Source organism: Bombyx mori, chromosome 1 (genome assembly GCF_030269925.1).
Source record: "Bombyx mori chromosome 1, ASM3026992v2".
Lineage (NCBI taxonomy): Eukaryota > Metazoa > Arthropoda > Insecta > Lepidoptera > Bombycidae > Bombyx > Bombyx mori.
The window spans coordinates 5739617-5761576 of record NC_085107.1 but is presented as its reverse complement, the minus strand read 5'-3'; the positions used below and the strand labels follow the sequence as shown (position 1 = coordinate 5761576).

The 21960-nt window shown below is 32.9% G+C and overlaps 1 protein-coding gene and 1 long non-coding RNA gene across 3 annotated transcripts; one reads left to right on the top strand and one right to left on the bottom strand.

Annotated features, from left to right (window-relative positions):
- The first annotated feature begins 471 nt into the window (after nucleotides 1-471).
- Nucleotides 472-2545, top strand: LOC105842166 (uncharacterized). The gene is made up of 3 exons (XR_001139907.3): nucleotides 472-552; nucleotides 704-793; nucleotides 1229-2545. It is a non-coding gene; the product is annotated as an uncharacterized LOC105842166 (long non-coding RNA).
- Nucleotides 2037-21090, bottom strand: LOC101742407 (syntaxin-7). Of its 2 annotated transcripts, XM_004929746.5 has the most exons (8): nucleotides 20890-21090; nucleotides 20702-20812; nucleotides 15859-15928; nucleotides 15508-15658; nucleotides 14449-14542; nucleotides 13421-13545; nucleotides 12591-12746; nucleotides 2037-11645 (listed from the first exon to the last, which is right to left on the bottom strand). In XM_004929746.5, the coding sequence occupies exons 2-8, from the start codon at nucleotides 20805-20807 to the stop codon at nucleotides 11559-11561; spliced, it is 789 nt and encodes a 262-aa protein (XP_004929803.1). In that variant the 5' UTR covers nucleotides 20808-20812; nucleotides 20890-21090; the 3' UTR covers nucleotides 2037-11558. The 2 variants fall into 2 exon arrangements, with proteins under 2 accessions (XP_004929803.1, XP_062524471.1); XM_062668487.1 differs by lacking the exon at nucleotides 2037-11645 and having other exon boundaries at nucleotides 12436-12746.
- Between the last annotated feature and the right edge of the window lie 870 nt (nucleotides 21091-21960).

Genomic DNA, 21960 nt, shown 5'->3' with positions numbered 1-21960 from the left:
ACAAGATAGCAATACAAATATTGGCATCCACAGCGATCGGCGATGTCTATAAGAACTACTTAACATCAGGTAGGCGATGGGTTTTTCCTTCCAAAAATTGGTATCTGCTTGCGTAATTTGAATACTGGCATAGTTCCTGATACGAATACAGGATATATTTTAGGACATAATACATCAACCATATAAAATTAACTAATTAACTTTTAAAGGACTTTGTAAATTTTATAATAACATAGTAAGGATTGTTTTTATTTGTTGCGTTGCGTTGTTTGCGTTAAACAACAAAGGTACATCTAAAAGTAGTTGTATCTGGGCACTGGACAAGGGGGCTGGGAAAGGGGGTGTGCGCCTCCACCGTCTGGCGCTCAAATTGAACCCTATATCGATTAGGTCTGAAAAGGTTCTAGACTTACCGGGACGACAGACACGCATGCGCGACTGGAATGTTCTAGAAGCCATTCGTCCCCTAACCCTCCTGGGTGTACCTAGTATTTATAAGACCCGTCACCCGCACCACTTCTATCACTGGTATCTCAAACTTTATAACGTTAGGTACAGTATCTTTGTTTTTAATCTTTCATGTTTTTGCTATTAGCCATTACAAATCTTCTTAAAAACTGATGAAGACACAATTTTTACAAAATCAATTAGTGTCATATTAAGTTCGTAAATACCTACTAATAAGAATATTTTTTTATTCTAGTCAACCAGACTGTGGAAGCCTCACCACGGGTTCAAGTTGCGAATCTCAAAAATTCTGATCGTTAAAATCAAAGAAGATGTGATCATATTAGTAAGTATAATTTTAAGCTTTTAAATACACTTGTACTACGATGTACACATTAAATACATCTTACCTAGTGCTGCATTAGAAGACGAGCTCTCGGCTCTCTTGGTGTTAAGTGCATACCGGTACCTCTATAGATCACAATGTGAAACCGACTACCGAGACAATAATAAAACCAAGTCTCAATTAATAGTAGGCGAAAATAATCACATAAAAATAGATAATATTCAGACATTTAGCTTCAAAATAAGCCATCTTTATTATTTTTGTAGACTCATACATGATTGAAGAAATTAAGTTCAATTATTTACTACCCACGCTATTTTGAATAAATATACAACCATATATTTAAGTGAGTCGATACCTAACTACCTACCTATATCTCCAAGTTTTAAACCGTCTTTTAAATTCAATTAATCCACAATATGTCCTTATTTTCAGACATGATCGGGGTTTATAACGGGACCTGAAGTTCCTTTCAATGACAAAGCAGACACTCTTAGTGCTCCTATTTCAATAAAAATGAAAATAAAAATTCCCAACGAGTGTATCTACATTAAAATGTAGCTGACGTTGACTGTTTTTACCGATGGTTCATTCGTCCGCAGATAAAACAATGCAAAACTAACAGCTATTCATGATTAGATACTTTATGCAGTAATTTAAAATTGATGTCCGTGCGGTTACCGGTATTGACGAATAGTACCGACCTTTAGCTATCTATGGGTGTCGTAAAAGGTGACTAATGATCCTAAAGGGGGGAAATCAAGACCATTCGGTGGATTTTTCGACTCCAGTTGGGCTACAATGTTTTTGTAATAACTTTAGTGTATAATTTAGAATTGTAGTATTTATATATATCTTTATATGTATTAATTCGGAACTCTCTCTCGATACCGTTTATGTATTTGGAATTACGCATATCGTTTTGTATTTACTACTGACATAATAGTCCTACCCGGATTGCGAGTTGTGTGACTCGTAGTGCTCTTAGATGAATATCGTTAGAGCCAGGTTGGGAGGTGGAGCCCCACGGGGTTCCCTGTGGATTCAGACCGGATTCAATCGGATGAGAAATATCTGTACACCCCCCCTCCTCTGCACCTTGTTGTTTATTGTATCTCTTTCTATTTTCAAATACTTACATTTTGTTTAATTGTCTGATTTTAGGTTATGATTCGATGTACCTTTGTTAAAATCGTCTGCCTAGTTAGGTTTTATTTTATTATAGATTAAGTTCCTTTAGTTTGGGGTGTAAGTGGCTCTACCTAGACCTTTTGAGCCAAAGCCAACCTCTCCTGCACGCGGTGCACCCTGCCGATTAGCGAACGAGGCTCTGGCGGAGACGCACTGGAACCATCGTACCAGTCACCGACCTACATCTTAGGCGAATCCAGCCAATACATAAAAGTTCCAGTTTTGCGGTGCAAGTCTCCATTAATTCTACTTCGACTTAAATTCATTAAGCTTAATAACCTTGTAGATTAGTTTCATATTGAACTCATAATAATATTAGGCATTAAGATATGGATGTGGGATTATATTCAGGAAACGGATTACATGTACCATTGATATTTTCATTGGGATTAAAAACTAAAGTGATAATGTAGAATAGATTTGATTGAAATCTAATTGATCTTAGTAGTTATTTTTGCTTCATAACTTTTGCATATATTTAGTATTCAATGTTTATTCATATTAGTACTATATTCTAACATTTAACCTGTTCTCTCAACATTATATTGGTGTGTATTAAAATGGTATCTAATTTATTTTCCCTTTCTCCTGTTAAATACGCTCCATAAATTTTAATAGACAATTAAATGGGTGTGTATGGAAAAAATAATTTAATCGCGAGTGGAAGCAACCCGCAGCTGATAGAAATCAGAAGCATATATGGTTTATTTAAAACGTAAATAAATGTAAAAAGACGATCACTCATCTGTCGGATATTTAAAAATCTTCATTACTACGACCGATAAAAGTGTTAGTGATAATAATAAAAATAGAACTCAACTTTTTTTTTTATTGCTTAGCTGGATGGACGAGCTCACAGCCCACCTGGTGTTAAGTGGTTACTGGAGCCCACAGACATCTACAACGTAAATGCGCCACCCACCTTGAGATACAAAGTTCTGAGGTCTCAGTAGTCAGTATAGTTACAACGGCTGCCCCAACCTTCAAACCGAAACGCATTACTGCTTCACGGCAGAAATAGGCAGTGCGGTGGTACCTACCCGCACGGACTCTCAAGAGGTCCTACCACCAGTAATTACGCAAATTATAATTTTGCGGGTTTGATTTTTATTACACGAAGTTATTCCTTCACCGTGGAAGTTAATCGTGAACATTTGTTGAGTACATATTTCATTAGAAAAATTGGTACCCACCTGAGATTAGAACACCGGTGCGTCGCTCAACACGAATGCACCGGACGTCTTATCTTTTAGGCCACGACGATTTATGGAGAGGTTTAAAAATTGCATTTGGCTCCATACCTACTTTGTGTAATGCAATCACAGCGATTCGGTTCTCTTTATTACCCCACTCCATTTTAACATCGCAAAATATTGTACAATGTATTGGCGCGACAATGAGAAAACTCAATGAGCAATCATATAAAAATGACAGATTCCAAATTCAAATGTAATGTTTTGTTTATTTTTAATTGTAACAGTATTTATGGCCAGACTAAGTATGTAACAACATTTTAGAATTAGATTAGAAATGTTAGATTAGAGATAGAGAATTAGAACTATTAAACATTTTAGAATTAGATGAGTGTAATTTTACGTTGGTTTCGCGGGCTTTTTACTAGATAGATTTAGACTAAATCAATGAGTGAGTGAAAACGCTACAAGTGGCTGTAGGTACACACACCTACAATCGGGCACAACAATATTCCTTTTAAAATGTCAATCTCCAAATATGAACAAAAAATAGTACTATTCCAATACATAAAGGCTTCAATTTGCTGTTTAAAGAAGCACTTAATTATAAATAGATCATAAAAACAATTTTCGATACTCACCTACAAACAATCAGCACAATTACTCTACAGAGTCTATAATTTAGATGTCATAGTCAACGTAGATGATCAAATATGTGGTTACATAATATACATAACTGAAAATAAATAAACACTATAGCCTGTAATTGTTTATTATATATCGATTCTACAGACACCGATCGAATGTTTACATAATTAAGTCCTTAATACACATTATAATTAACATTGAATTTCAAGTACAAAATGGCGAACTTGTAAAATACATCGTTATAATCAACAATTTTGTAAGCTTTTCATTTTTTTACGGTCGTTTTTTTATCTCCATCAGATTAATTTACCGAATTAAGAAAGAAAAAAATGGCTTAACGTAATTAGTACATAGAATAATAAAAAAAAAATACAAAACTACATTTTAAGAAATAAATAAATAATACGTTTAGTACTAAACACAATTTTTTTTTCGTTATAATCTGAATTTAAATTTTTGGAAAATCGAACACCTAACCAGTTCTATTTTTTCCAGGTTTTGTATTTTGGTTTTTATTTTACAACATATTTCCATTCCTTGAAATCAAAATGAACTAAAATGAAACTGTAAACTTAATTTACAAAATTCTCCGTATAAATTTCTGACACAATACATTAAATGATGCAATTCTATAATAAAATGGAATTGCATTTCACATACAGTGTGCTTACTGCGAGTTTTTTAACGTTCTCGATAGCGTAAAAGTTAGCTCATATTTGTATGAAATGGGATCGTTTGCCTACGTTTGCCGCTAGGGGCGCTGTTCCAACTGCATACAAAGTTGAGTTAACTTTGTCGCTATCGAGAACGTTAAAAATCTCGCACTAAGCACACAGATACTTGAAAAGGAAAACATTGGGAATACTTAGCATGAAATTGATGGTCCCGACGAGATCACCGAGAGTTTCAGCAATCAATGTTGCTCAAATGATAGTAGACAAACCAGCTAATAATATTTGGATTGTTACTTTATTATTTCTTTATTACTTAAACAAATTACAGTAACACAGTATATATGATTGGCTCAAGCGAACGATCACAAACACTACTTAGAAATATGCCGCGTTTACTATTTCTTTTCTTAAAACCGTATTCGTTTTCCGACTAATCACAAATCATAAACATTTCGAGAGGTGAAAGGCTATTTGGTTTAAGCGACAATTCTTTTATCTTTACAATTAAAGGTCCGTTTTATTTGATACTATCCGTACTCGCCGGCTTCGCTTGACATTTAAAATTAACATTATTATTTATTGTCATTATTATTAGAGAGTCCAACACTCATATAAATATTAGCCTATCCATTAAGTGCATGTATTTTCTACGTGGATACCAAGTTTCATGTCAATCGGATGCATGGTTCAGTAGTTATAACGGAACATCCGTAAAAACCACTGTAGATTTATATATTAGTATAGATTAGTATCAACAATTCCATGTTTTTAATTGAACTTCAATTAAGTTTACTGCATTCAAATAGCTGAAGACGTTTTTTTTTGTTATGATTATTATTTATTTATTTATTCCAATTTTTTAACTTTAAATGGCTCTCCTGTAAAGTTGCTAAAATGTCGCTTAAATCAAACAGCCTTTCATCTGTCGATTTATTTTGTCGAACATTAAAATTTGAACCTGTAAACGGAAGTAAATACTATACATACATGTGTTAGTGTGTGTGTTTATACCCGTAACGCATAATAATACTGGGTGTTGTAGGTGTACTATTTCAATCGCTAGCTAAGGGCGGACATACACGGGCAGCTTGAGCACTCAGACTGAATCAGCAAACACAACAACAATGCAGTCGACTGCCGCTGCTTCAGGCTGTGCGTGTATATCCACCTTAAAATGCAAAACGTTAAACATTGTTACCTATGTAACGAACATTAACCTATAATGGATGATGAATTATAACCCTAACGTTTAAATAAACATCTACTTACGTGTTTAATAACAATGAATCCAGTTTATTTAACTAGGAATATATGTTGACATCACAAGAAAAATACACAAACGATATTATGTAAAAAAATGAATACAGCATCAAATTAAGTTTTTCTAAGAATTTCCAGAATCTAATTTTATTTTTTATTTGAATTGAAAGCTTCAAACATAATGCCAACGAATAAAGACCCGGAATATAGATACTTCGCCATCACATCTCTATATCGACGCTTGAAAGGCAAACGTGACTAAGCGACAATGCGTGAGCTTTACAGTAGACCAATTTAAAGTTGAAATACCTGAAAACAAAATTTATTTCAACGAATCTAGCTGTAGGATTGAAATGATTTTAATAGACCTAGAAATATATATTTTTTGCGCATTGAATATGGTTATTGCCTATCATTTATGTACAAACCAGTTATTGTCACTTAGTCACGTTTGCCTTTCAAGCGTCGATATGTATAAAAATCGATGTATGTACGTTCCGTATATAACTCTAAAAAGACCGGACCGAATTTATATGAAAATTTCAGTAAATCTTCACAACCCAATCGGTGACCCTGTGAAGTTTGGTAGCGATCGGGTCAAAGATCAGCTAGAAAAGAAGGCCCGGTTTGAACAGTGCGCTTAGTGCGAGTTTTTTAACGTTCACGATAGCGTAAAAGTTAACCCAATTTTGTGTGCAGTTGGAACAGCGCCCCTAGCGGCGAACGTAGACAAACGATCCCATTCCATACAAATATGAGCTAACTTTTACGCTATCGAGAACGTTAAAAAACTCGCACTAAGCTCACTGTAGAATTCCGTGGTCGAAGTGAACTTTCGTAGTTAATGATAATAATGGACGACATCAATACAAGGGTCACGATCCAACAGCTTCCTGGCACTGGATTCATTAATACTTTTAATTTCCATAATTCAAACCTTTATTATTTATAAGCGTTTCGTTGAACAAAAGAACTACGTGATGCCAAAGGGTACTTCAAGAAAAAAATATTTGGTTAATGTTCAGAACAAAAATGAACAAAACGAGGAAGCCAAATGAACATCGAAGGAAAGCTCGACTTAGTTCAATAAGAAACAATAAAAAACTTAACTAAACGTTGAACATTTCACTGTTATATGAGTCGTCTATTATCAAATGTTATTGATATGGCGATACAGATTGATTTGAATATAATCGTCTCCTTCAAAGAATACGGTTCAAAACCTGCATTAAATAAAGTATTAACTTAACCTGTTATTTATCTAAGATGTCGTTCAGAAGAGTTTTGTGACTGCCAATGGAATACAAAGTCAATAATTCGTTTTTCTGATTTACCAATCATTGTCCAAAAGTCACATTGCCGGCTTTGATAATAGTAGACTCATATATCAAACAAGTGTACATGTATGTTTTTTTCTTATTTTGGATAACGCTTATTAATAAAAAAATAGTAACGATTATATAGAAAATAGGTCCCACGATAACTTGTATATATGTAGAACTTCAATATACAAACACAATTACAAAAAAACAAAGTCAAAATTATAAATAATGTTAATCAAATTTAAGCGATCATCGGATCTAGGTATGTTTTTGTGTAAAATTTATGATTTATAACATTAAACTTAACCTATTAATTCTATTAAATTTATAATATCAATCACACGAATGTTGTCATTTGTTGGTTATCGTTATTTAGAGTATATTATATGCTTGAGATGCTTTTAATACGATACGGCATGGAACACATAATTTCGTGAGGTCGTCACTTTGGCCCTAGATGATGTCACAGGAAGGAACTTTAATCATGTGGTAAAGTTTGAGTGGCCATTACAAAAAATGAGAAAATTTTGGTTTCTTATTCAGTAAATACAACTTTTATAAAATAATTTTAAAGATTTAATTTAAATACAGATTAATGAAAAAATATAATTTTCATATTTTTTCCAAAATTCGAACAGAACCTAACCTAAGTTTAGAAATACAGCAAACTGCCAACGATACCGCCTATCAAGCTATATTTAACATAGTATAGTGTTCATTTAGTTTAATTTGATTGAAATTCAAATAATGAATACCAAGTCGAGATGCATATTTTCAAATCTCAGCAGTCTGTTATTCCAATTGTTCCAACTGAACATTGACGAAATAAATTGCGAAGCCAGACGAAGTGACAATTTCCGTAATTACATTTCGCAACCGATCCAACAGAACTATCGAAGATATAGTTAAGGAAATCAACCATTTGTAAATAGTGGCTTTGTAATATCACTGATATAATATCCGAATTTTCAAGAATCAAGGCATATTTGCACAATATCAGAAGCTCGACTTTACTCTTACTCTGTCTACAATTTTAGAAGCAAACGGTCTTGAATAGTGTATAGTCATTATTAAGTTATCAATTTCCGGTCCCAATAGTTAATTGATTTAGAGTACAACAATTATTTCGTCTTCATAATCAACTAGATATGTGTCGATCGTTCAATTTTAGAGATTCAGATCAGTACTGACCTGTTGACAAAATGATCCGGTTCGTACGACCCGTTCAGTCAAACGAACGACTAAGCGAGACGGGCGCGGGGCGAGACGCGGCAACCCGAAATGACCCGAATGACCGTCGTACTCGTATGGTTCTTTTCTTCTGATTCGTAGGTTTTGTGTTAAACGAGTCGATTTAGTGAACGACTCATATTTTTTAAAGTTACCCTATCGTTCGCGCGGAATTTGAGACCCGGGTCGTTTGACTCGTTCGTTCGCGAACGACACATATCTATAATCAACACAACAACCATCAAAACGAAACAGAACACACAAATAGTCAAAAACCTTTTTTATATTATAATTATATTAATATAACGATTTTCATACCGCAATATAAGTTTTTTTTGTCTGCATGAATAAAATGTTTAAATAACATTCAATATACATATAACTAAATATATAAACTATAACTAAAAAAAAAAAACCAATTTATTACATAATATGAATACTTCGTATGATAATGATAATCTTCGTATGATAATCGTACAATTTATAAAGAACATCATTGCTAACGTTTCGTAAAATATGATTTTTCAAACCGAAGAGAGAAAATAGGAAATATAAAGTCATAATGATGTAGGAACTTGAAAGGAAACTATTACGATGTACATTCAAGATTTGGTTAAGTGCAGGGATAAGATCAAGAAAGTGGATCAGCCATGACTAATATTGTTAATAGCCAAACGAATTTACCCGTAGCGATATACATATTAGAAACATTTCTTAAAAATCTGACTCGAGTAAATATTGTCAAATGTATGGAACTTCTCTTTGATGTTGTCTCTCTTTCTTTCTCACTCTCTCTTGTTACATCTTGTAAGCAAACGTCTCACTTATGCAGCCGATGGAGGACTCTAATCAAAGGCGGATAGGACACGCTGCGGGGTCTGTCACCGGACACAAAATTGGTATGCAATGGTGTATGTATATAAATTTATATATCCGGAAATTCAATACGTAAATCAAGAATTCAATAAATTATATTAAAATAGTTTAATGACCTCGCTTCGTAATATGATGCTCTTTCGTGAATATCCTTCAGTGAAGACGTACATACATATTTTAATGTCTTCGCAATAGCAGCCCTAACCTTTATTCTCTGTACCTACCTATGTTTTATTGTTGTCAACTTTACAAGTGTCCATCGGGTGTTTGTGATCATGAAATCGCCACCAATCTGTTTTACTATGATTAAATCTTATTTTATTCTCATGACTTACAAATTACTAGGTAGCTTAATTTTTTTTAGGTATATTTATATAATATCCATGTCCGAACAAAATATACAGAAAAAATTATTTTAAATATTCATGTTTAGGTAGCTGACGACAAATGCGACGCTTGAAAACCATTTTAATGGCAAAACAATATAAACAATTCACTAGTTTAAATATTTTTAATGCACCACAGCAAAGATATTATTACGTGATGAACAATTCATTATTAATTTTACAATTTCTCAATTAATTTTAAATTATAATCAATCAATCATCTTGAGATGCTTCCACGTCTTTATTTAGATCAATCATATATTATTTATTTAACATTTTATTCAAATAATAATAATATAATTACGATGATAAATCGTCGGCCACTGGCTCGGCTTAACCTCGTTCCATAAACAATAGATATTATATTATTATAACCCAGCCAATTTAAGAATAATATAAATTCTAAAAACAAAACTTGTACTTTAAATTCTTCAAATCAAAGTCATTTTTTGTTTTTGTTTTATGAATCACACTGATATTATATTTATTTTGAAGCGTTATATATATCCTCCTGTTATTTTCTATTCGCTTAGGATATTTTGAAAACGGGACCGATCCTAACACAATCCAATCTTTGCAGAAGCACCTTAAGAGTAAACTGCTTAGAACTAATATTAACTTCAGTCTTACAGCTAAACTGAGGTCTTTCCAGGGGTGTGTATCCAGGGGGGATACGATGAGCCAAATGGCGTTGTCAAAAACAACATGTATTTCTCAATGTAGAATAGAACACCAGCCCACTGAGTTTCTCGTCGAATCTTCTTAGTGGATCGCGATTTCGATCCGGTGGTAGATTCTGTGAAGCACTGCTCTTGTAAGGGGTTAGTGTTAGCAACGTCGTCAGGTTAGAGCTCCGTGAGCTCACCTACTAATTTCGTAGAATCTATAGTATAACCCCTCGAAGTTACCAGAATACGTAGGAAAAAAAACCAACAAGCTAGTGATCTACAATAACGAAAGAAATTGGATTTTCTTAAAACCCTCAATTCTGAGTAAACATACCAAGTTACAATCTATTCGGAAAACTTTATAACTCTCGTGATCACGTCTGTCTGCTTAGTAGGTGGAAAGTGTTCCATTCTACGACTAGTGAAAACCTCATAACGGAAAATGGCATTAAAATATGGACATTATATGGTTATTTGTTAAATGGTCATGTTTGCCGTTTTGATGCTATTGAAACTTTTCTCCGTATACGTATAAAGCATATCGTAAACAAGGTCCAGTCGTTAGATCATGATCATCATCCTCATCTACAAAGTTTCGCGTATAGTCCCCCCCCCCCTTTTGGTCACGGTCATTACGCACCTTAGAAAAGACCTGAGTTTAACTGCAGCCACGTAATGAATATGCTATGCATGTTACGTAAGTGATAATAATATATTAATAAAGTTTATGACTAAATGATCGTATATATACAATAACAGCAGAACGCTGGTGGCTAAATAATGTACAAAAATCGAAGCTGCTTTCAAATGACGTAAATATCTATTTTACATGATATTATACTTTCTATATCGAGATGTCTTCAAAACGCTGCTACCAGTTTTGCTATTTATTTATTATAATAAAAAGCAATTAATAATCCCTTGTGTATATTAACGAACATAAGTTTTTTGTACGTAGTATTTTTTGCAAATTCATTTTTGTTGTAGCAAACGTTAAAGGAACAGTCCGAATTTTTTTAATATAGTCTACACATTATTGGTCATTAAAAAAAAAAGGTATTACATATACGACACATCGAAAACAAATTATAAACTAAACCTACGGAATTGTTTTGTGTTCTTACTTAGTGTCAATCCTTCTACATGATGGATTGCGAATAATTCTGTATTTTCTATTGTGTATCACAATTCACATTACAACTGTATATTAGAAAATAGTACAAAACATGTCATTATTTATTTTAATCCACGTATATTTATTTATTTTAAAAGACATTTACGTTTTTCAAAAGCAACGATATCATCTCGAAGCTGTGTTTAGTTGTGGAACAAAACGATCAAGATTATTGACACCACAATGATCAATATTATCGCCAAGTAGACTTTCTTCTTCCTCAGTTTGTTCTGGAAAAAAAAGTTAATACACGTAAACAACAAAAACGTACCACAAGTTTTCAATAATTAATATTTTTATCTTTATTGATATATAGTATTCTCGCATTAAAGCTGTATAATATCAAAACTTACTAATTTTACAGGAGAGTGTTTTAAAGGTCTATAACATGTGATATTTTTAATATTAATCATCTTTGCAACATTTTTTTATTTTATTTTTTACCAGCTACACTATGTGTCTTTTAAAGTAAGATAAAATTATGTATTAATTTTGTTAATAGTAGTCAAAACATAGGTAAAGTAAAAAAAAAAAAAAAACTAAAATACGCTCTTTGGACAGTATTTATGAGAAAAATACTGGTCATACCAAATGATTCCGCATATTAACTCAATTTCGAATATTTTTGGAAATTGTACTTTTAATGCGAAAAGACTATATTTCTTCTATGCGTGTGTTTGTCACTGAACTCCTCCTCCTAAACGGCTGGACCGATTTGAATAATTTTTTTGTATGCGCTTGGGTGGCGCCCTGGATGGTTTAGATTCACAAATCAGCCCGGTAGATGGCGCTGCAGTCGGTATCTAGACTATTTATCTATATTACAACTAAATGGCTGGACCGACTTAAATGATTGTTTCAGGACAACGTCTGTCGGGTCCGCTAGTCTATATATATATAAAAATCAATAGCTGTTCGTTAGTCTCGCTAAAACTAGAGAAATTTGTGGAAGTCCAGAGAAGTTTTAAAAGGTAGATAAATATGAAAATGCTCGGAATTAAATTAAAAAAAAAAAACAATTTATTTTATACAAAAGTTTAGGTCTTTTATTTATCGGTTGAGGCACTACGAAGTCTGCCGAGTCAGCTAGTATTATAATACATATGTCTGATGTATGTTTTTCTTTTTGTGTAATGTAGGTTACTGTTAAAATAAAGTATTAATATAATATTTACTTTGTAATTCCCAGCCTCCCGGAGTTGCTGTGTGGCGCTCTCGACGTTCTGTGCCGTGTATTCAACACTAGACTCGATGGAGTCCACAACTTCGCCTTGAGCGTGTATCATTGTACTCAGCTCTTTGAAGATGTCGTTAACGGTTAGTATGTCACTCTAAAACAAACGGTCAGATTTGATATTCCTTAAATACAATTACTTTAACTAGTGGCCGCCCAGTAGTCGAAATTCGACTATAATTATTAATTTAAATCAGGGGTTACCAAACTTATTTTGTCTACTGCCCACTTTGAGAATAAATTATTTTTAGCGCCCCCATTTTTTCAACTACTTCAAAACCACTATAGCGAGAGCTCAGCCGGTGTCTAAGAGTCTTCCTAGATGAAATTACAAATCGCCTCCCAAGCCTCTACACAACGCCCCCATTTTTTTCTGGGTCTCTTACCGCCCCCCTTTAGGCCTGCAACGCCCACAAAGCGGCGTTATCGCCCATTTTGGGAAAAGCTAATTTAAATTATAAGTTTTAACATTATGATGGTTCTATTGTCAATGAACTTTACTTCTATAACCACAGATTTCGCCAAGGGTACCTACACTATAAATAAGTAGTATGTATTAAAGACAAACAATATTAATCTATTCTCCATTTGACATTAATATAAGACATTACAGGCATTCATTTTAGAATTCAAATTCATTAAATTAATTTTTTGTTTTATTTAAAAAAAAACCTCTTTTTATCATGATCGATACTGGGCGAATAATAAAATTTAATAGATATGATTATGATATTTCTTTTGGAGTTTAGTTAAATTATGAAATATATATACCTCAAGTTGCCGAATATCTCTTTCGCGTTCCTCCAATTCGACGAGAGAACGTTCAGCTTGCATATTCATTTGCTCCTGCTTACGGACATCTGTCTCGGTCATCTCTACCAAATCTTTGTTACTGTCTACACAAACAACATCATAATTATGTAAATAGGTCAAATTTTCCGTATGTTGAAATTCTATGATTTTTTTTTATTGCTTAGATGGGTGGACGAGCTCACAGCCCACCTGGTGTTAAGGTTACTGGAGCCCATAGACATCTACAACGTAAATGCGCCACCCACCGCGAGATATAAGTTCTAAGGTCTCAAGTATAGTTACAACGGCTGCCCCACACTTCAAGCCGAAACGCATTACTGCTTCACGGCAGAAATAGGCAGGGTGGTGGTGCCTACCCGCGCGGACACACAAGAGGTCCTACCACCAGTAAAAGATGTCCTACCACCAGTAAATTTAATTCGTTATTAATTCAAATTTTTAGGAGACCATTTCCGAAGAGAAAACTAAAATTTTCTAATAGCCTGATGTACTGCTGGTCTAATCCAAACGCTATTTCAGGTCACACGTGGACTTGATTTGTAGACGAATAATAGACTACAGACTATTTGCAAAAGATCCCAGGAGTCGAAGCATAAGATTATTAATTACTGAACTATTGCACAAACATACTTGTTTACACACACACACACGCATACACACACTCGTTTTTGTTAGATTTATATTTCGTGTTCGTTCCCTCTAGAAAGTTGACCCCGAGCCTTAGTTATTTTGAATTGTATTAAATTGCGAGCAATACAAAAAAAAGGAATGGTGAAATTTAATTTCTCAAACGTGACTTATTCTTTCATGTCGTGCTAGGGATCGCCAGTTCTACTACTACCTCTGTCTGATGGAACAGTTCACGTTGTATTGTAATCTCTTTTCTATTTTGTAATAGATATATGACTTTTACTTTTTAGTACATACTTTTTTTACTTTAGTACTTTTAGTACTTTTTAGTAATGTGAGAAAAAGTTTATACTTACTCCCCATAGCGAAAGGATCCCCAATATTTATAGACTGAGCCTTTGCTTTTTTCACATCTTCTTTTGTCTTTTGCGCAACGAGTCGTTGTGTTGCCTGAAAAAATAAATAAAAAATATATTTTCTAGTCTAAAAAATAAAGATTGTACATATAATAGAATGTTACAAATACCAGCAAGTACACATTCCCATATTATAATATGTTTGGACTTAATAAAGGGTTGCTATACAGTTATGCTAATGAAAAAAATACTGCAGGACAAATAAATTCAAAACAAATTTATATTATGTTTTAGACGATTAGATTAAAATAAATAGTAAAAGAATTTTTTTAACCATAAAATTCAATGAATAACAAACTCTTGACTGTGCACTATTTTAGAGACGCGTCTAGCCGTTTTATATATTATCATTTGTAATAGATAGATAGATAATATATTATTATTTGGCGATACATAATGTTTGTAAATTATTGAATATTAATATTAATTTAATTTTTTAATTTTACTCCTAACGTTTGCGTAAACATTAAAACTTCTGAATTTCTGAAAAATACGAAATTCTGCATCACTCATCGCTAAGATTACTTATAGACAGAACTGGCCAATTACCTAATGCTTATAATTTTATCTTCTCATTTTCTTAAGAAATACTTGAATGAACTAGTCTTCCAAGCTATTACTATTTTACTCCCTATTACCTACTTAACATGAGTTATACTTTGTTTTCTTTTTTAATATACAATTTTTTTGTATACTATTATGCGCTATTTAACTTTCTATATCCCTATGTATGCTTAAATCTTTAAAGCTACGCGACGGATTTTGATGCGGTTTTTTAGATAATAATAAACAAATAAACAGAGTGATTGAAGAGGAATGTTTATATGTATAACTAGCTTCGCCCCGCGGTGTCACCCGCGATACGACAATAACCGCGGGTAACATCGCGGGACTCGGCTATCAATAATAAAATTTAATGTTTCCGAAGCGAAGTGAGGGCGGGTTAGTTAACAATATATTAATGTCACAATAACGATATTTAATAAATTAAGCACACACCTGGAAACTATTAAGAGTGGCAATATACTCATCACTGAGTCGTTCTCTGGTAAGTTTGTTGGCAGCGTTATCTTTAGGCATTCTCATCAACTCCATTAACAAAGAGGAAGTGTCCTTTGCCAGCTTCTGAGTGTAATTTTGTATTTGGCGTCTGTCATGAAAAAGTTATTCTTAAGTTAAGATATGTTTAGAAAACAATATGCTAAATCTCTATCAAGTATATTGCAGTTATAATTTCTAAGCTGATGATACTGCTTAATGTGAAATAAACAAGGCAAATTAATATGCCAATGTTTTTAATTAAATTAAACACAAAAGAAATAAAATGCAGAGTATGAAAGTAAAACTTACAACTGAGCCCTAAGCTCTTGGGAGTCTTGAGGTGTTTGTAACTGATTGACCATCTTTGACATTGAGGATACTGAAAAGAATTATGGTTCTGGGATGAGTACAACAAAATATTGATTAACATCTCCTAATTGTTAATTAAAAATGTAGTAGGTGGTATAATGTTACAACTTAATGGTTGCATCCTACTGTATTAACCAGTGATACTTTCATTTTTAATTATGATCCATCAATATAATTGATAAGTTTACAGTTTAGGTGCAAGGGTATTTCGATAATACTGCTTACTTTGAAACTTATGTAACAATACCCCAAGTACTTTTACCATTGGATAGTATCATCAGATCCTTTGGTAAATTCCAATATAGATCAGATATTATTGAATGATTTCTATGATTATTTTTATTGTATAGAGAGATAAAGAAACTCAAAACCCACCTAATATTTAATGATTACCATATTATTATCCCACACACTTCACTCGAGACTTGAGGTATATCTAAATTAAATATTGAAGGAATATTGTGAGCTTGCATGGGTAGGTGCTACCCTCTTGCTTATTTCTGCCAGTTAAACTTATGTGTTACAGTATGGAAAGGTTGAACAGCCATTGTGCAATACAATTGAGATGTGAACCTAATGATTCAAAGTGGATGACAGCATTCATATTGCTCAATAGGTTTCAGTAACAGCTTTGTAAGTTCATTCACCAACTTAAATAAAAAAGAGCATGTACAACCATGAAGAAATACAATCTAGGTATAAATGAAAATCAGAAAAAAAAGGGTTAATTACTAATGATACATTATAATGAGTTCCTATTTCTGCCACAATTTAATCCTGTTTGAAGGGTTAACTTTTATACAATATAATTGAGAGATCCACACTATGCCCTATTGTGAATGGTGGCATTCCTTTGGATTTCTGGGCTCATCTACCTATGAATAATGTATTTTATGGATAATGTATTTAAACGATTGCCTTTGTTTACTAGATAGTAGAAATATAATCTATACTAATATTATAAAGAGGAAAGATTGGTTTGTTTGTTTGTTTCGAATAGGCTCCGAAACTACTGGACCGATTTGAAAAATTATTTTTCCATTAGAAGCCGACATTGTCCCTGATGAACATAGGCTACTTTTTTAATTTTTTTTTTTTTTTTAGGTTTCATGTGTGTTTTAATGTTTCCGAAGCGAAGCGAGGGCGGGTCGCTAGTATTATATAAAATAATAGTTCAGATTTCAGGGAACATTTTTAGTTTTGAAAATTACTGAAAAACTTAAAGCTTAGCAAATTTTAATTTTAAATTTTAATGTTTCTTATCATTATTATAATCATTTCAATTAACAGAGCCATCATATTAACAGTCCTGATAAGCACTAATGAAGTTCAACTACATAAAAACATGATTTATGTACAAGGAAAATGTACAACAGTAATTATATAGGTAGTAAGTGAAAAGTTTTAGCTATTTTTCTCATTTGCTTTTTCCTTATACAATCAATTTATTTCATTTTCTAATGTATGTATACGTATATTATATATACTACTAAATTAAGAATTGTGAAATACGATATACTTCTTAGGATTAAAATATAAATAAAATTTAATTTGTAATGTTATTCTAAAGCCAATTTATTGTTAATTAAATTTCACATTGCAAAATAGCACATTCTAGCAAGTTTTTATGGGTTTTGTTTATTTGTGGAGACCACTGTAATATTGTTTCTAGTTCTTTACTACTACGTCTACAACTAAAGTAGTTATATTATATTATATATTATATTATGTACATGAGTATTAAAAGAGTAATTTCCCAAAGTCATTGCCATAATTCATATTAACAATTTCGAAAAATCCATGTTAGAACTATTTCAAACTGTTAAAGAGTACTTTAAAAGAGACCTTAATTTATTTATGGAAGTAAACTAAATATACAGAGCTTAAAATGAATCTATATATTGGTAGCTTAGGAAGTTACATAAAAGAGAAAGCCTTTGCTACCACAACACACAGGACAAACGCCTTCGATTTGATGAGAATCCGATCAAACCCTCCCACTCATATCCTCACACATAAAAACCAATAACAGCCGCCAAACGGATAATCCAACCAAATTATGAAAACCAAACAAAAGAAATAACACAATTTCCTGCAAGCCACAAGTCCTTGCAGGAGAAAAGGAGCACAATCCTCCAACCACATAAGAAAACAATTGCAAAATTTTTAAAACAATTACACAAGATCAAAAGAGATCAGTATAAAGTAGGTTGGAGGAGGCCTTTGCCAACAGCCTATGGATTTACAGAAAGTAAAGAAGCACCAAATATGTGAATAATTTTAATTGTGTTAAATACATAAAAGTGCAGTAGTATAAGAAAGATAATTGTAAATCTGTTGTCTGAACAAAAGGCTTTATTATTTTATATATTGAAATTTATTAAAAGTACTTATGTTAGTTATTAATTATTTAAGATTCTTCATAAATAACTGAATGACAAAATGCAAAAAACCCATAGACACAGCCCACTGAGTTTCTCGCTGGATCTTCTCAGTGGGTCGCGTTTCCGATCCGGTGGTAGATTCTGCGAAGCACTGCTCTTGCTAGGGTCAGTGTTAGCAACTCTCCGGTTGAGCCCCGCGAGCTCACCTACAAACGTTAGGGTGAAGCTGAAATAGCCTCTCAAGGCTATCAGCATAGGTAGAAAAAAAAATGCATAAAGAATTGTTCAAATCAAACTGGCATATGCTGTGCTCTAACATAAGACTTCAAATGCTTTGGTATAAACATAACTATCAAAATGCATTTTTAATGATGAATTTTGTAAATACTAAAATACTATTCTGTTTTTCTTTTTTATTTGATAAGTACACCTCAGTAAATTCCTTTCATTCAAAAATTCTTGCTCACATATTGGCTATTTTCAAGAGGCCTCTCTTTGTGATTTCACCACTGTTCTTTTGTTTAACGTTTTGTATCTTTATTTATTTTATATGATTGGTACACATGTGCATGTGTTATTTTATTTTTATTATTACATATAGCTACATACATAACAATTATGTATGTAGTAAAAGTTCAGATATTGGTGTACAATAAAGCATACTTTACTTTTGATGTAGACTGATTTTTTCTTTGCATATGTTTAAGGACAAACATTATCCTAATTTTAATATATTTTATCTAACTTCATAAAACTTTTTTCTTAATATTTATATTTGTTTACTTACAAATAGCAACTACAGTCAAAATCTGTTATAACGACATCGAAGGGACTGCTCATATTAAGTCGTAAAAACCGATAGTCGTAACAACCGGTGATGTATATAATGTGTATCGTGAAAGTACAAACAAATCGATAGGGAATTATTGGAAAAATATATTTACATAATACGCGATTTTTCTTCAATATTAATTTGTTTTCTTTTTCTTTGCGACATTTTGAAAGTTTCACGAATAACTCCACAAAGTTTTGGTGCGTCTTGTGTATAGATAAGTAACAAACTAACTGAAGCGATATGAAGAAGCGGGCTTTGACTCTACTGCATGCACGTGTTTTGTTTCTAAGAATTAGAAAAGACCCTACACTAAACTAAATCCTATTGTTTTCTTTCCTGATTTTAATAGCCATTGAAGACAAATGTGGATACCTATTCAAATTGTTTACAATACAGCTTAGTCGGTCGTTCTAACAGATCTAATTCTCCGAAATATTAGTTAAATGTGGTCGTTTTATGAGGTATGTCGTTATAAGCAATGTCGTAGAAAGCAATATTTTTAATAAGGCGGTCATATGGCATTCAGCCGGGACCTTTGTTCTTGGTTATTATAACTGGCATGTCGTATTAAACGATGTCGCAGTAAACGGTTTTGACTGTATATGCATTATTCAAGTTAAATAATTTTAAGACACCATTTAGTCAATAAATCTAAACAAAACATTTTTTTTTTTTGGTCAGCAGGAAATCACCAGACTTCCACCATTTTCTGGGGATACTGAGCAGGGTATGTCAGAGTCGAACTGACTAAAACCTCCTGTCGCTCAACAACCAATGTCCAAACCTCGCATGAGACAGAACTCATGACAAGGCAAAGGGGGGAAAGTGAAGCGTTTAGTGCGGAGCACATCTCTCCCATCACCCTCCCCCTCGGGACGCCAGACTGGCGGTCGTCAGTTGTACAAAGTTAATCCTTATTATTATTATTATTACAGATGAATATTGACAGCTCAAATAAAATTGGTATAATAAAGTAAGAGTGGGGCATATAATGATAGCAAGGAGATCACTTGGCGATGAGCGAATTCAACATTTTAGAAAAAAAGCATGATAGAAAGATCCTACGCCAGACTGGCGGTCGTCAGTTGTACAAAGTTAATCCTTATTATTATTATTATTTCAGATGAATATTGACAGCTCAAATAAAATTGGTATAATAAAGTAAGAGTGGGGCATATAATGATAGCAAGGAGATCACTTGGCGATGAGCGAATTCAACATTTTAGAAAAAAAGCATGATAGAAAGATCCTGTCTCTTTTAGCCTCAAAGTAGTCTCAAGTTCCAGAGTGAATGGTGAGACAGCCAACATTATTCAAAACACTTGAGACTCCAGGAGCCTGAAGGTGGCAGCATTCTCAGTGCTATCTATGGGTTTTGTAGTCTAACTTAGAACTTAAAACATTAAATATTGAAACACATGTTAGAAAAACTTTAGTAAGAACGATTCTAATCAGTAAAATTTCTAATTGATTTGATTTTTCCTAGTAATTTTGTATCTCTCTAATATTAGGCTTAGATTCACATACGTTAATCTCACATTTCAGCATTCAAAATAACACTTACCATTTTGGGATATTTTCTTAATATTACTGGCGATAGTTTGAGAAAGTCGTTGAAAGTTATCTCCATTCTCATCGTATGACACACCTCCTTGATAAGACGCCTCCATTTTCACTACGAAATAAACAATAAATAATCGATATACAATGAAAGTAAACGTGAAAATATAGTGTTATTAATCATGTACCTACCCACTATAAATTGAAAGAGATGGTGAGTATGTATAGTTTTATGTTAATTAAAATAATGGTTTGTATTCTTCTTCCCATACACTACAGAGCTATGATAGAAAACAATCAAACGCAGAATATGCTACTCATTTACTACAGATAAGTTTAGAGCTGATCATAGGACTGCAGTTACTGCTTGCTCAAAATTACTCATCAAAAATGACAGTTGACAAAACAGATTGTTGTTTGTTTGATTTGTTCTGTAGAAAGGCAAAGAAAACAGAGCCCATAGATATTTTTTTGTAAAAAGGACGGAAGGCGTGTCTGTTATGTGAAATTTTAAATGGACTGAAATTATATGACATAAGACATCAGAGCAATAGTTGGATAAAATTAAATTAATTAACTCTCAACAACGTGGTGGGCATTTGTAAACAGTTCAATGCATTTTTTTAAAAACCCAATGCAATTATGTTTAATTTTCCCAAAGCTCTCACTGACGTGATTACTGTTTTCAATTTAATTGAACCTATTGGATACTTGAACTTTTTGAAAACTTATTTTATTATTTATTAAATGCTTAAACTGAAAAAAAATTATTACAAAATGTATGCCTTCTCTTTAAGTAACATCAGATCGGTATAGAGATAGTAGGGCTCTCTCTTTCCCACTATATATCATCTTCAGCAAAAAACTGGCTAGGGTACTACTACCGTATTCACGTATCTTCCCTAATCGTTGCAGAATGACATTGACACGTTTTTACTAAGAATCTGCTGGTCGCCAGCACATATTGGCCCATAGACTAGTTCAAAAAATAAAAAGCTCACTGATAGCAGTTAATAGACTCTGATACAATCGCGCATTTAAAGATAGAAAATGCTTCATTGTTGGTATGGCCTTACAAGCTTTTCCATTACATCATATAGTGTAAGAGACTATTGAAGGCTTCGTAAATGGGTCATGCTCTTTTTGTCATGAAATGGAGTGAATGACTTAGAATTACATTAATTTCCCCGCTAAGCCACTTCTGGGTCATTTTTTATCCCATCTAAACTCATCGTCTCACAAGATAGTTCGAAGCAAGCCTTT

Coding starts and splice junctions, on each gene's coding strand:
- LOC101742407 (XM_062668487.1), bottom strand. CDS start 20,807: ATGGAGGCGTCTTATCAAGGAGGTGTGTCATACGATGAGAATGGAGAT. Junction 14,543..15,507: donor CCACTCTTAATAGTTTCCAG/GTGTGTGCTTAA, acceptor TTATTTTTTCAG/GCAACACAACGACTCGTTGC. Junction 12,747..13,420: donor GAGATATTCGGCAACTTGAG/GTATATATATTT, acceptor CGTTTGTTTTAG/AGTGACATACTAACCGTTAA.